Source organism: Thunnus maccoyii, chromosome 23 (genome assembly GCF_910596095.1).
Source record: "Thunnus maccoyii chromosome 23, fThuMac1.1, whole genome shotgun sequence".
In the NCBI taxonomy this organism is placed as follows: domain Eukaryota; kingdom Metazoa; phylum Chordata; class Actinopteri; order Scombriformes; family Scombridae; genus Thunnus; species Thunnus maccoyii.
Genome location: NC_056555.1, coordinates 23,176,105 through 23,186,286, shown reverse-complemented (window position 1 = coordinate 23,186,286; position 10,182 = coordinate 23,176,105). Strand labels below are relative to the sequence as shown.

Genomic DNA, 10,182 nt, shown 5'->3' with positions numbered 1-10,182 from the left:
AGTAGTTAGTGAGCTTTAGAGGTGTTGGCAGGGGGATTAGTTACGGAGTCCCAAAAGTCCCCCCCCCCCGGATTTTTTTTTATCTTGTTTGCACAAGATGCACAATATATTACTTTGTTTGCACAAGTTTTTTTTAGATCTATCTTGTTCACATAAGTTATTGTCTTTTGAGCATAAGATTTTTAAAAAAATGTTATGTTTGAGGACTTCTGTAGTTTTCAAACTTTGAACTCTGTGCTCATTTTCAATTTGTACATTAAAAGAGTGGAAACTAGAAAAATGAAGTACTCCCTTTCACTGCAGCGTTTTGGTTTGGGTCTGTTGCTTGTGTGTCTTTTTGATCAATAAAAATATAAGTAAAAACTAGTTTTAGTTCAGTTTTACAGTGATAATTATATTTTATTGGGTGCCACTTTATTGACACCACCCATTGTGTATGTGTCTGTACATATGGATATTATGTATATTGTGTGTACCTTGTATATTTAATTTCATTTTCACTTTGTAAGACAGCTGTTTTAAAAGGTATGAAGTTTATTATTGTATTAATATATAATGCTATTATTTTGCTGTGACCCTGGTTAACCATTTCAAATGTAACTGTTTTGTTCACAATAAGGTTCATTTTTCTGTTTCATTTTGTTAAGAATGAAAATGAAAGATGAATCAATCTACCCTTCTTACTCACTTTTTACTTGTTTGTTTGCTTTGTTTATTTGTTGTTTTTCCCCCGTATTAGTTTTTCTTTTTTTTTGACCTATTTTTTCCCTTTTTTCAGAATCGGAAACAGGTTTATTGCCAAGTAGGTTTGCACATACAGTACAAGGAATTTGGATTTGGTGCTGTGGTGCATAACAATCAAAAAATACAAGATAAGAAAAAAACACAAGTATCTATACAAAGTAAGAACTTCCCCAAAAGACAGGTGATATAAATATATAAATAAAATGCATAATTAAAGGTATACTATGCTGGATTTTCATATAAAAGTAATCCCTCTAAATCATCACTTATGACCCACTAGAAATGTGTGGCGGTGTATTTATCTGCAGAGACTCTGCCCTCTGCATGTATTTTCTCATTATTTTTTCTGTATTCAGGATGTTTTTGGGCATCAACCTTTGGGCCGTGGGTGTGTACCTCCCAGCCAATAGCAGCGCACAGGGTGTGATGTCAGGACTCGTAGCGTAGTGACCAGGTTACATTGCTGTCCCCATCTCTCTCCTCTGCTCCGCTCCGCTTTTTGTCTCTGTGTCATGGATGTATGAAGAGCAGCAGGTCTGTGTGTTTATTTATCTGATTCACGGCTTTGTTCTCGCCAACGCCGCTCGCCCTCTTCATTCACTCTCTAGCTCACTCGACCACTGCTGCTCTCTCTCGCTCTGCTCTCAGCTTGCTCTGGTCGAGCCGGGGAGGAGGGGCCAACTTTGAATGCTGTGTTTACAAACACCAACACAACTTGCATAGTATACCTTTAAAAAAATTAAATATAGTAAAAATATATTCCAAGTGAAAAGAGATATTGAATTGTACAAGATATTGATCAGAACGGTACATGTAATGTGCAAATGTAAAATTACAAATGTTTTCAGTTTGTTTGTTTGTTTGTTTACTCTCATTTCTGCAGTAAGTTGTATTTTAGGATCATTTTTCACAGACTGCTGTGAGCAAATTTTAAGAAATAATATAATAAATAAGAAAGAAACAAACACACGAAAAACAATAGGGTCTTCGCCCTTTGGGCTCAGGCTCTAATAAAGAAATAAACATTAAGTTTTAACTGAATTTTAAGTGTTGTGACCTGCTTGTCCCCTGTAAAAAAAAAAAGGTCAAACTCCACATTTACTTTTCAAAACCATAGATTTTAGGTGGAGTTTTCCTTTAAATGTCAGCCATGATGGCTGCCGTTAGCTGAAAAGATGCAGAGTGAGACGTCTTCATATCGTTTTTTTTTTTTGTGCTTTTCAAAGCTCTCCGGGAAGTCGCGCAGAGTGATCATCTGCTGATCGTCTCCGCAGGACCCTCCGTTAGAGATGTTTCCTTCCGCCTCTCAGCGCTGCTCCGCGGTCAGTTTTCTCTCTGCTCTCCGCTTCCTGTGGGTGTCTCCGGCTGTTCTCAGACCGCCGCCACTGCTGCTGCTGCTCCGCTCCGGAGGAAGAGTTTCGCGGTAAAATTAATCACCGACACACGCAGAGAGAAAGCAGAGAGAAACCCCGAAAACAAGTAAAATAATAATTTATTTTTTACTCAGTTGGTTTTCAGTTTGAGCCGTTAACTGTCTGCGGGAGTTAACCGCCGGCTAGCAGGCTAACGTTAGCATAATAATGCTTAAAATAACTCCCATTATAGTCGCTTTTATCGACTGATTGAGGCTATAAACGTGTTTTAATGAGGCTCAGGTTACACGGTAGGACACGTGTTTGTTATATGGTCCAATTCAAAGACACTTTAATTACGTTAATCATTAAAAAAAATGGGTTTGGGAACCACACGAATCCGTCGAGTTTGGTGAAATGTGCTCGGATTAAGTTAAAGGACGAGTTCACAGTTTTTCAAGTGTGTCTATAAACAGCAGTCAGGTGTCCTTATGAACAGTGAAAGAGGTTTTCCTCGCTGTAATCATTCCTCCTGTTCACACTGGATATTAAAACATCCTTCAAATGGGTTTAATTGACTTTTATGTGAATTTAATGGTCCTCTTAACTTGCATAATAAGTTATTTTATATATTACATAGAGCTGCAGCTGATTATCTTCAGTATCGATTAATCTGTTGATTATTTTATCTGTTAATTGATTAGTCATTTGGTCAATGAAACGTCTTCAACACAAAGATATTCAGTTTACTGTCATAGAGACTAAAGAAACCAGAAAATATTCACATTTAAGAAGCTGGAATCAGAGAATTTGGACATTTTTTCTTAAAAAGTGACTGAAAATGATGAATCGATTATCAATAATTGTGATTTAAAAAACATATACAAATCATTTTTATATATATATAAAAAGCTTTATATTTTTCTTAACCTATTTATTTAACTTTTTCCGCACTGATTGATTGATAGAATTTGGGAGAAAATTATAAAAAAAAAAAAACCTCACGACAAAATCATCAGTTAACCATCAGGCCTGTTAATGGTCCCAGTTTGATTTAATGAATGAAGAAAACACACACACAGGTGGATGACTTAATGTTCTCTCTGCTCTGTTCTGCACATGCTCAGTAGCGCCATGCCGTCCAACGTGGAGATCAAAGCCAAAGTGAGCGACCCGACGCGGTTCGCCGAGAAGGCGGCCAAGCTCAGCCAATCAGAGGGCACGATCATCAGGCAGCACGACACGTTCTTCAACTGCAGCCAAGGACGCCTGAAGCTACGAGACCTCATGGTACACAGTGTGTGTGTGTGTGTGTGTGTGTGTGTGTGTGTGTGCGCGCCAGTCTGTAAGAACATATGATCAATTATCTTTTATTAACACTGATCAGATCAATACATTTCATTCACTCATGAACTAAAAGCTTAAATATATTAAAACAACAGTTTGTGTACATCAGACAATCAGTAGTGATCAATGTAAACGTTAGAAACAAAATACAAAAACACGAGAAATAATTGTGAAAATTAACAAATTAAATTAGGAAGAAAAATAAAGTAAAGAAAAAAATAGAGAAAATTATATATTATAAACAAAATATACAAATAAACATTATTATTGTTATAAATAAAATAACAAAAAAATATTTTAAAATATTTAAAAGAAAGTTGAAGAAAAAATGGAAAAAATAAAAGTCATGTAAGATAAAAAAGAAAAAACAATAAAAACAAAATAAAGTAATAACAGAAATTTAAAAGTCAGACCACACCTCGTACACAAGTACAAACTGACTCACTGGTTTGTTTGTTTGTTTGTTTGTTTGTTTGTTCAGAACGGGTCGGGTCAGCTGATCTTCTACGAGCGTCCGGACACTGACGGACCCAAACTGTCCCGCTACTCCATCAGTCCGACCAGCGACCCTCCGAGCCTCCAGGTAAACATCCACCTGCGTGTGTGTGTGTGTGCGTGTGTGTGTTTCATGCTTGTAAGATGCGTTTAATGTGAAGCACTTTGTATCTTTTTTTTTTGAAGTGCTGAATAAATAAATCTTCACATATTGTGTGTGTGTGTTTCTGTGTGTGTGTGTGTGTGTGTGTGTGCGTGCGTGTGCAGGTTGTGCTGTCAGACGCTCTCGGGGTGAAAGGTGAGGTGCGGAAGGAGCGGCGGCTGTTTCTGATTGGTCAAACCAGAGTTCACCTGGACACGGTGGAGGGACTGGGACACTACATGGAGCTGGAGGTCAGACACACACACACATATGAAACAATCAATTTATTAATGGATCAGCAGGAAATGAATCAATAATCCCAAACATTCTCTGCTTCCAGCTTATTAAATATGAAGCTTTTCTTTCTTTTATATTGTTGTGAATTAATTCAATAATGTTTTATACATAATGAAAGAAAAACCTGCTAAAATGAAAACACTCTAATAATTCATCCACAGAAAAGCCTTAATTATATATTATATATTAATCAATCAATCAATCAATCAATCAATTCAGTCATTTACAAACTGAGTTGATCACAAGAGGAAGGGTGTGGTGATCTGGGTGAGGAGTCGCTGTAGAGCTGCAACGATTAGTCAATTAATCAATGAGTCAGTCGACAGATAATTAATCATTTTTTAAACAAAAATGCCAAATATTCACTTCTCAGCTCCTCAGATGTGATTTTATTCTTTTCTTCGTCAAACATGACGGTAAACTGATGATTTTTGTGTTTTGGACGTATGAAGACGTCACCTTTGACTCTGAGCTGCATGCTGTATATTAATCATTTTAATGTAAAAAATATATATATATATATTTATTAAATTAAATAATGATTATGACGCTTTCAAGCTGTTTTTTATGAAAACAGTGTAAACGTCTCCAGCTTGAGCATCTTTAAATTCTTGTTGAGTTTCTACAGATATGAAATATCGCTGTAAACGTGTATCTAGTATAAACTGCTCATGTCAAATGAAACTTAATCAATCAGCAACTATTTTCATAATCGATTAATCGCTTTTGTAATTTGTTTTTAAGCAAAAATGTCCAAATATTTGCTGGTTTCAGCCTCTCAGATGTGATTTTTATGTTTTTCTTTGTCAAACACATGACAGTAAACTGATTATCTTTTGGATAAAAGAAGACGTCAACTTTGACTCCTGGAAATGATAACAGGCAGTTTCACCGTTTTCTGACATTTTACAGACGCAACAAATAATCAATTAATAATCAGTTGATCTTTGTTTTTTATTTCATCAAATCAAGAATCAGTTTGACACCGTTCTATAAAAAGATGTGTTAAAGCTGTTTCAGTCAGAGACGAGCAGGAAGAGAGAAACTTGAATCATCCTGAAAAGACAGAAGAAGAGTTGAGGAGTAAACGTGATGTGATGAAGAAACTAAACAGAAAAACACATCCAGAGTTGTGTAAACGTCAACTCACTGACTGAATGACTTCATGTTTAGGTGGTGATGCGTCCGGAGCAGACCGTCGAGGAAGGACAGCAGGTGGGTCGTAACTTTTTATCCTCCGGCAGCGAGTAGATGCTGATGAACGAGTGAATGTTGCCGCCATATTAGTCTGAATATATTATTGGAAATTACATTTTAAAACGTGTCTCTTGAATCAATTTTGAATTAATTGGAACACAACTCGTTAATGTAATGTGTCGGAGACGCTATTTACCGTGACTGTGATGAGCTTATATAAGGCCAACGATGTCCATCTGTCCGTGTTGAGAGGTCATCTCACCGCTGAGTATCGTCTGTATGTTTTCCTGTGCGGCGGCGGCGGCGGCGTCAGACCAGGTTGTAGAGTTCCTGCTGGTTCGAAGCTTCCGCTGCGTCACGTCTGTGGTAAACCAGCTGCTGAGTCCTCACATCTGCTGTCGTCGTAGAGTAAAACAGCCTGATGTTCGTTGGTAGTTTTGCTTCCACACACACACTGCTGCTCAGATGCTTCAGCAAAAAATGTATTTAAAAGTTTATCTGAAGCTAATATGAAGCTTCAGCGTCCAAATGAGTCAAATCAAGTAGATATCTTTCAATGTTACAGTCTTTTTAGTGCCAAAGTCTTTTTGTTACTATACTTCCACCTGCAGCTCAACAGGGAAACACTGTCCGAGGAAACACAAAGAGGGAATTTGATGGTAAAAAGACTGTAAATGTGTCAGATATCCACTTGATATGACTAACTCAGACTGCTGAAGCCTCATATAAGCTTCACAGAGACTTTTAACTGTGGATTTTGGCCTCCATCACTCACCCTGAAAGCACATTTGAAGGATCTTTTAATATCCAGTATGAAGAGGAGGAATGATTACAGACACCTGACTGCTGGTTTAAGACACTCTGGAGAAAACTGAGTCTCTGAAGGTTCGTGTGTTTTTCTGCTGTGAAGGAAATAAATTCCTAAAGAGCAGAAACACAGCGAGGAATGAATCATCTGTCAATCAGCCAAGAATTACTGGTGTCACTGATGAAGAGGAGTGCAAACAGACAAAATGATCAGTGGCAGGAGAGAGTGTGAGTGTGTGACTGAGAGACAAGATACACTAATGTGGGATTTACGTCCTGCTTTAACGGTGTTATTGCTGTAACGATTAGTCCATCCACACAAAATACATCAGTAACTTTTGATAATATATGAATCGTTTTGAGTCATTGTTTTAAAGCTGTGCAGGACTTTTGTCTCCTCCTTCTGGCAGTGAGAGTAAAGGGGGCACTCGGCTGGGACTGATCGACACAGGCATGCAGCGATATAGCTCATTTCATATCCTGATACCGATCCTGATATAGCACAATTTACCACTATAAACAACAGCAAAACACAGCAGAGACTCTCACACACTGAGCTGAAATGAAACGAGTACACGTACATTTGGTAAATAACACAAATAAAGACGGTCTCTACTGTGTTTTGCTGTCATCTATAGTCGTCGTCTCGCTGCTTCTCTGCTCTCTCTCAGCGCGGGCGGGGCTGAGACCTCCGTGTGTGCAGCGCAGCGCAGAGCAGCAGAGGAGAGACAACTAAACTCATCATGTTAGTGGAAGTGCAATAAAAGGTTCGCAAGTAAAATGCCAAGAAGAGTTAATTTATCAATGTAACCCGCGCAAAAGATGGACAGACTCCAAACGACGAAAAATATTGCCGTCAAAAGAAATAAACGATAGAGCAAGATATGAAACGATAGACACAACCATCGCAAAATTACTCGTTTCACTGTCAGAATTTGATCAGTTCAGTCTGATAACATTTGGAGTTAACAGCCAAACAGCCAGCACAGGCTTAAAAACCCTGTATACTGTGAAACACAGAGAGATTTATCTGCCGGCGATTGGCTTAATTAGCGTTGTGTGAATGTAACAAACGTTCATTTATATGCAGGTTTAAAGTAAAAAAAAAAACTAAAATTCTCTGTTTCCGGCTTTTAAAATGTGAATATTTTCTGGTTTCTTTAGTCTTCTGTGACAGTAAACCAAGGTCTGGTCTGTCATTTTATAGACCATATAACTAATCGACTAATCAAGAGAAGAATCCACAGATTAATTGATAATGAAAATAATTGTTGGTTTCATTTCACTTTTACGAGAGAAACACTTCTTCTTGTTTTAATAGTATAGATGTTAGAAAATAGTGTTTCTCTAATATTCTGTTCATATCAAACAAAAGTACCTGAAAGTAACTTTCATGTTTCAAATAGATCTTTCGTTTTGTTTGTTTTTCAGGTGGCCGAGCATCTGATGGAGCAGCTGGGTGTGTCGAAGGAGAGTCTGGTGACCGGAGCGTACATGGATCTGTTACTGAAGGGACACAAAGAGACATAAAACAAACACACACCTGGAGACAGAACAGAGGGGACCAGGACACAGTATTTTGTACAGCAGTGGTGGGTAAATAGCAGCTTTGGGCCTAAATCCCCCCCCCTCCCAACACAAATATTTATCCCCCTGATGAAAGCGAGAAGTTTTTAATTTTCACAGTTTACATCAAAGCTTATCACAGATCTACAGAGCTGTGGATAACAGAATAAATCCCAGTGATTATAAGCTTGTTCCGTCCAATCCTGAACACTGTTTGAACAGTGATGCTGCTGAAATTAAGTCTAATAAACCAGCCAGAAATTATATTTCAATGTGTGAATTCTGACACTGTTTTAATTCCACAAATTTAGCCTGTTGGACCAAAACGCATCACAAACAGGCGGCGCCCGACAGAAACGCTGTGTTGACGCTGTGTTTTAATCGTGTGTGTGGATGACCAATAAATAAAGAAGTGCAGAACATATAATCACGTATGAGTCATTTTTAGACAAACGAGGGTTAAAATAAGCTGTAAAGGTGGATTTCCGTTGTATGAATATTGGAATATGGACAAAGTCAAGCACATGTTTCCTGTTTCAGTGCAACGGAAACCCGATGTAACCGCACCTTTTAGTGAGTTCTTCCCTCAGTGTTATGAATCACTTTTATTCTTAGATGAATTAAAAGAAATGAACAAAACATAATAAACCTGCGTTTCCACTGAGCTGATTAACGGCCCCCCAGTGAAGAATCCTGAAAACACTGAGACCAGCTGAACCAACTGCTGACCACCGCTGTACAGTAATCTGTAATTAAAAAAACAGTCAGTAGAATAAACTAACACAGTAATCAGAATACACTGTAACCAGACTAGACTGTAGTAATACACAGTAATCAGATTACTCAAATCACATACTTCTGTACTTACACTCAACATTTTGAGTGCATAAGTGTGTTCACATTGAGAAGTCAGGAAAACGCAGTGCACTCAAAACAGTCAAAAAGTTGAGTGTGGAACTATGGACACTTCTCGCCCTCAATGGTCGCCATCTTGGCTACATAGCGGAAGGGAAGGGACCACTTTTCAAACTGGAAATAGCAGCCAGGTACGTTGTAACTACGGTGAACATCGCTACATTGTACAAATGTGTTTCTTGGGTTAATTTAGCAGTCTGTAATGATTTGATAGTGCAAACGATAACTCAAATGCTAACGCTAGCTAATTCTAATTTGCGATTGTAATTTCTGGTAAGTGCACAACGGCTGTGTTTGATTTGAGACGACACTACCCTGTCGAAATTTGCGCGCTACGCCAGTAATAGACAGTGTGCACAGTGTACTACATGAAAGTGTACTAACAGAAGTACGTGATTTGAGACACAGTTTAGATTATACTCTTTCTAGGACACAATTCATGTGATGTAGTGAAAGTTTTTTTTCAGTTTCGGACTGTCATGAACGATGAATGATATTGAAGCTTAAAGGGATAGTTCAGATGTTTTGAAGTGGTTATCTACAGTCAGTTAGATTTGGGTCTGTGGCTCCCAGTTTAGAGAAGCAGGCAGGAGTACCTCTGTGGACGGAGACAGCAGCAAAACATACTTTAGCCACCTAAAAAAAAAAAAATCAATATCAATTCAAGTATACACTATATGTAGAATATTTTCACTGCTTTACCTTAATGTCAGACAGTCGTTTCCTTTGACTACATTTCATCAACCATTGAACGTATTCCTACACGTGCCGGGCAACGTATTACACACGTATTACTTTTTAAGGTGGCTTAAATACATTTTGCATACACTGATCTTGGATAAGTAGCTCATATAACCCCCACGTCAAAAAATATGAACTATCCCTTTAAAGCAGAAGGAGGACATTTTGTAAATGTCATATTTTTTTTCTAAATAAATGAATTTGGACTAAGAGCCGGTTTGTGTTTTTGAATGGATCCAAACAGCCGACAGTCTGCCGGCTGCTCACAACGTAAAGTTGGTTTGAAAAGATTCGTCTGAAGCAATCTGTTCATAATTATTTGTTTACCTCAACAACTGTAGCTCTGCTTGTATGCAAACAACAGATTTCAGGTTGCAAGTTGGTGGATTTTAAGAAATGCTGAAAAAAAAAACACTAATAATAACTAAAACAATTTTATTTCTCTAGATAGAAGCTGTTTCCAAGCCCTCTTCACACCAACAGGGATAATATTCTGGAGGGGAAATACTTTATTATACTTTTTTGGCCTCAAAGTAGTCACATTAAAAAAATAGTGGAATAAGCCAATAAAATATCCAA

The 10,182-nt window shown here is 37.8% G+C and overlaps 1 protein-coding gene across 3 annotated transcripts; it reads left to right on the top strand.

The window, feature by feature from the left end:
* Positions 1-1,997: 1,997 nt before the first annotated feature.
* LOC121891205 lies at positions 1,998-8,368 on the top strand. 3 transcript variants are annotated; one of them, XM_042404009.1, is made up of 6 exons: positions 1,998-2,167; positions 3,227-3,386; positions 3,925-4,026; positions 4,206-4,331; positions 5,551-5,592; positions 7,813-8,368. In XM_042404009.1, exons 1-6 carry the CDS (start codon positions 2,034-2,036, stop codon positions 7,909-7,911), a joined length of 663 nt encoding a protein of 220 aa, XP_042259943.1. In that variant the 5' UTR covers positions 1,998-2,033; the 3' UTR covers positions 7,912-8,368. The 3 variants fall into 3 exon arrangements, with proteins under 3 accessions (XP_042259943.1, XP_042259942.1, XP_042259944.1); XM_042404008.1 differs by having other exon boundaries at positions 1,999-2,167; positions 3,224-3,386; XM_042404010.1 differs by lacking the exon at positions 1,998-2,167 and adding an exon at positions 2,281-2,407 and having other exon boundaries at positions 3,224-3,386.
* Positions 8,369-10,182: the final 1,814 nt, after the last annotated feature.

Coding starts and splice junctions, on each gene's coding strand:
- LOC121891205 (XM_042404008.1), top strand. CDS start 2,034: ATGTTTCCTTCCGCCTCTCAGCGCTGCTCCGCGGTCAGTTTTCTCTCT. Junction 4,332..5,550: donor GACACTACATGGAGCTGGAG/GTCAGACACACA, acceptor CTTCATGTTTAG/GTGGTGATGCGTCCGGAGCA. Junction 5,593..7,812: donor CCGTCGAGGAAGGACAGCAG/GTGGGTCGTAAC, acceptor TTTGTTTTTCAG/GTGGCCGAGCATCTGATGGA.